Raw genomic sequence first — 4846 nt, forward strand, 5'->3', positions numbered from 1 at the left:
AAAATGAAATATTAAATAATTTTTCAAACAACAATAAATGAAAAGGAAAGCAAAATAAAATGAAAATAAAAGTAAAAAACAAAAAGCAATAATTTGACAATTTGTTTTTATTTTATAATCCAGCAATACAGTAATGAATATTAAATAAATAAAATGAAATATTAAATAATTTTTCAAACAACAATAAATGAAAAGGAAAGCAAAATAAAATGAAAATAAAAGTAAAAAACAAAAAGCAATAATTTGACAATTTGTTTTTATTTTATAATCCAGCAATACAGTAATGGATATTAAATAAATAAAATGAAATATTAAATAATTTTTCAAACAACAATAAATGAAAAGGAAAGCAAAATAAAATGAAAATAAAAGTAAAAAACAAAAAGCAATAATTTGACAATTTGTTTTTATTTTATAATCCAGCAATACAGTAATGAATATTAAATAAATAAAATGAAATATTAAATAATTTTTCAAACAACAATAAATGAAAAGGAAAGCAAAATAAAATGAAAATAAAAGTAAAAAACAAAAAGCAATAATTTGACAATTTGTTTTTATTTTATAATTATTCCAACAATACAGTAATGGATATTAAATAAATCAAATTAAAAATTAAATAGGTTTTCAAACAACAATTAATGAAAATGCAAATAAAATGAAAATAAAAGTAAAAAACTAAAAGCAATAATTTGACAATTTGTTTTTATTTTATAATTATTCCAACAATACAGTAATGAATATTAAATGAATAAAATGAAATATTAAATACGTTTTCAAACAACAATAAATGAAAAGGAAAATAAAATGAAAATAAAAGTAAAAAACAAAAAGCAATAACTTTCCAGTTTGTTTTTATTTTATAATTATTCCAACAATACAGTAATGAATATTAAGTAAATCAAAATTAAATATGAATTAGGTATTCAAACAACAATAAATGAAAAGGCAAATAAAATGAAAATAAAAGTAAAAAACAAAAAGCAATCATTTCCCAGTTTGTTTTTATTTTACAATTATTCCAACAATACAGTAATGAATATTAAATGAATAAAATGAAATATTAAATACGTTTTCAAACAACAATAAATGAAAAGGAAAATAAAATGAAAATAAAAGTAAAAAACAAAAAGCTATAATTTGCCAGTTTGTTTTTGTTTTGCAGTTGTGCCAACAGAATGGTAATGAATATTAAACAAATACAATTAAATATTAATTAGGTATTCAAAGAACAATAAATAAAAAGGGAAATAAAATGAAAATAAAAGTCAAAAACAAAAAACAATCATTTCCCAGTTTTATTTTTATTTTGCAATTATTCCAACAATACAGTAATGAATATTAAATAAATCAAATTAAATATTAAATAAGTTTACAGACAACAATAAATGAAAAGGCAAATAAAATGAAAATAAAAGTAAAAAAGAAAAAGCAATAACTTTACAGTTTGGAAAGTTTGTTTTTATTTAAAAATTATTCCAACAATACAGTAATGAATATGAAATAAATAAAATAAAAATAAATATTAATATATAATAAATATTAAATTATATAAGAAGTATTTAAACAACAATGAACTAAAAGGGAAATGACAAATATTAAGTTTTCAAAACCAATAAATAAGTTAAATAAAAAGTTAAGTTCTCAAAAACAAGAAATAAAAAGTTTAATAAAATATTAAATAATAGTTAAAAAAAACTACAAAAAGTTAAAAACACAAATATTTTTTTTTTACACAAATATTAACAATAGTGAACTCTTTTTGCTATATACACCACATACACACAAATATATACTTTATTTGGGAATGGTTCTCCGCATTTCCTCCAGCCACTGTTCTTTTGTAACAGTTTCAGTCTGTGGGCAGTACACCCTGCCCCTGTACTGGCTATGCCCCGTTGCACTTGTTTTAAACTGCCCACACTTCTTACAAGTGTTTGCTTCAACAGTTCTCCTGTAGGGTCTCTTGGGCATGGTTTGCGGACTGGCAGTTGGTGCAGCAGGTTGTGAACTGATGGCCTGCACAACTGTAGGCGGAATTATTGGCATCCCCTGGACAAATGGGATTCCCTGAACCATCGCCATTCCCTGGACCATTGGCAGTCTTTGGACCACTTGCAGACCCTGTAGCACTGGCAAACCCTGAAGCATTGGCACTCCCTGAAAACTTGGTCCTGTTGATAGGACTATGTTGGGTAGCATCTGTGCTGATGCTCCAGGTGCTGATGGCGTAACTGACACAGGACTCTGTGCTGGTGCCTTGGGTCTGAGAGGGGGTCGCCCAGAAGAACCCTGCCTCTGCTTTGCTTGACCTGCCGTGCTCTCTGGTAGCTTGTACTGGTGCTGCTCCGCTGGTTGTTCTGTCTCAGTCCGTAGACGCTTGGCAGCCTGGAGAGGCTCCTGAGCTTCAGGGAGGGACTGAGGCAACTGAATGCCCTGAAGCAGCACAGACAGCTCCTGCTTTTTCTGTCTGTTGTTGTGCCACTGAATCAGGGTGTTCTGGTTAACCTCCACCAGCTGCAGTGATGTTCCTTCCATCACCAAACTGTTGCCCAGTACAAGCTGCCTTATCCTTCTGTAGTCTTGAAGGATCAGAGACCATCTTGACAGCGCTCCCTTGCCTTTTCTTTTGGGGCTTGGGTGAACAGTGCAAAGCCTGATGAAGATGGTCTCCACCAGGCGGCAACAGTCAGGCCATTGTGCAGGTGCGCTGCTTGCACCCAGCACACATCTGGTGGTGCTCTCTACTCCAGGGGTTTGAGTGGGCCTCTTAGGTACTCTGAAGCGTCCACTCAGCAGTCTCTTCTGATGTCGAGCTGCATACACCACCCGTTGCTTGTCCTGGTCATCCAAGCTCTGCCAAAGTGCAATTATGGTGTTGGCCTCCTGGTTGGTCAGGCTGAGGGCTGTGTGACCCCGGAGATCCACCAGATATTCTGCCAATCTGTCCACATGTTGATAACCAGGGACATTTTGGCTGTCAACGGCCTATTAAAAAACACCAACACCAACATTATAATGTTTATCAGTGGGAAGCTGTTTTGGCACCTTCTTTAAAGTATAAAACACAATGGAAAGAAAGCTGACTTGACATTATGTGTATTTGCAGCTTATTAATGACTTTGATGTTGTTTGTAGGGGTGCACCGATCCGATATTAGGATTGGATATCGGCCCCGATATTAAAAAAATAGCTGGATCGGGGATCGGAAGAATTAACAGATCCACGGGGCTCTTTTTTATTTTCTTCCTCCATTTCTACTACTACATTTTATTTATTTAAATTTATTTTGAGAAGTTTGATTACATTCTATTTTCGATTTGAATGCACAATTGTTCTTTAAATAACAAATAAATAAGTATTCAATACATTACATGTGTTTTGTCTTAGTTAGGAAAGTAATGTTTAGTTAGGAAAGTTTGGTGCCTGTAGTTTCTTCTACATGGTGGAAGGAAGGTATAAGGTTGAATGTATGCAGTTTATTATTAATTCAACAATGGTATCGGATCGGTATCGGGTAGATATACCGACAGATATACAAAGCCCAGGTATCGGTATCGGGACTGAGAAAGTCGGATAGGTGCATCCCTAGTTGTTTGATCTTTTAAATGTTGTTTCATCTTGCACTTACCATCTCTTCATCATCTTTCTGACCAGCATCCTCTGGCTCTGAGGGAAGAGGTGAAACAGATGTTTCAGATGGGACAGGTGAGACAGCAGTCCCTGAGGGTCCAGGTGATGTGGGAGACTGTGAGAGGCCTTGTGTAGGGTCAGGGACTGGTGAAGGGGATGGAGAGCCCAGTACAGAAGTACCACTAAGTGCAAGTGTGGAAGAGGGTGGTGACAAGTCAGCCTCCAGATCAGTAATGGTCTGATCCTCGCTGATGTCACAGAAGCCCTCATCTTCATCTCGCTCCTCCACACTGAGGTCTTCAATGAGCTCTGCGTTCTGCTCGGAGTCTGGATTCATGTCCTGCAGTGCCTGACCTGTCTGCTGAAACAGATACTGGACTCCAATGAGCTCACCTGAAATTAAAATAATAAACAAACAGGAATTAAATACAATGCTGAATCATTGAGGAGGAAAAAAACATATGCAAAAACACATAATGCAACACAATACAAATGATAATTGAGAGACGTACAAATAAATATTCCTCAAAAACCTATTGTATCATATTAGATACTTACATGTAACATGATTTTCCTAATGCCTTTTTCTTGATTAAAAGTATAAACTATCAATAAAGTTTGGATAATGTCGATAATTTAAAAGCCTTAGAAATTTGCATATCAATCATGACAGTAGACTTTGTAGAGTTAAATATATAGACAGAGATTACACAGAAATTCTAAGTTCATTAACAATAACACTTTTTCTTACCGGTGTAACAGGCAGGGGAACAAAATGTTGGAACCACTTTCTTGCCAAACAGCTTTTCATAGTTGCTGTTTACACAGTGAACAAGTTCTCCTGTGTAGCTGCATAAAGCTGATGGTTCTGCTGACAATGAAGCAGCCTCCCTGTCCTGGTTCCACCGGTGTAGTCCCTCCAGCAGATAAATCTGAAAGTTAAGACTGTTTGCACTGGTCCCTGTTAATGGACACGACAGTGTAAAGGTGAGTGTTAAAGAAACACAAAAGACAAGTAATGTGTTTTATATATATACATACATATATATATATATATACATATACATATACACATACATATATATATATATATTATATATATGCACAGGGAGTGTGACAGAGACATACCTGGGATGAAACGGTTCAGGTGTAGGTGAAAGGACTCGAGAGAAGTGGAGCCTCTGGCACATCTGTATGTCGTTAGAAGCACACC

The 4846-nt window shown here is 34.2% G+C and overlaps 1 protein-coding gene across 1 annotated transcript in view; it reads right to left on the reverse strand.

Moving 5' to 3' along the window:
* Positions 1-1651: 1651 nt before the first annotated feature.
* Positions 1652-4846, reverse strand: part of LOC141336976 (FERM, ARHGEF and pleckstrin domain-containing protein 1-like) — a 93219-nt gene continuing 90024 nt past the window's right edge. Inside the window, exons 24-26 of the mRNA XM_073842696.1 lie at positions 4385-4594; positions 3632-4026; positions 1652-2988 (exon numbers count right to left, since the gene is read on the reverse strand). Of these exons, the coding sequence (XP_073698797.1) occupies positions 1798-2988; positions 3632-4026; positions 4385-4594 (1796 nt within the window). The 3' untranslated portion in view covers positions 1652-1797. The remainder of the gene's footprint in view (positions 2989-3631; positions 4027-4384; positions 4595-4846) is intronic.

Source organism: Garra rufa, chromosome 6 (assembly GCF_049309525.1).
Source record: "Garra rufa chromosome 6, GarRuf1.0, whole genome shotgun sequence".
In the NCBI taxonomy this organism is placed as follows: domain Eukaryota; kingdom Metazoa; phylum Chordata; class Actinopteri; order Cypriniformes; family Cyprinidae; genus Garra; species Garra rufa.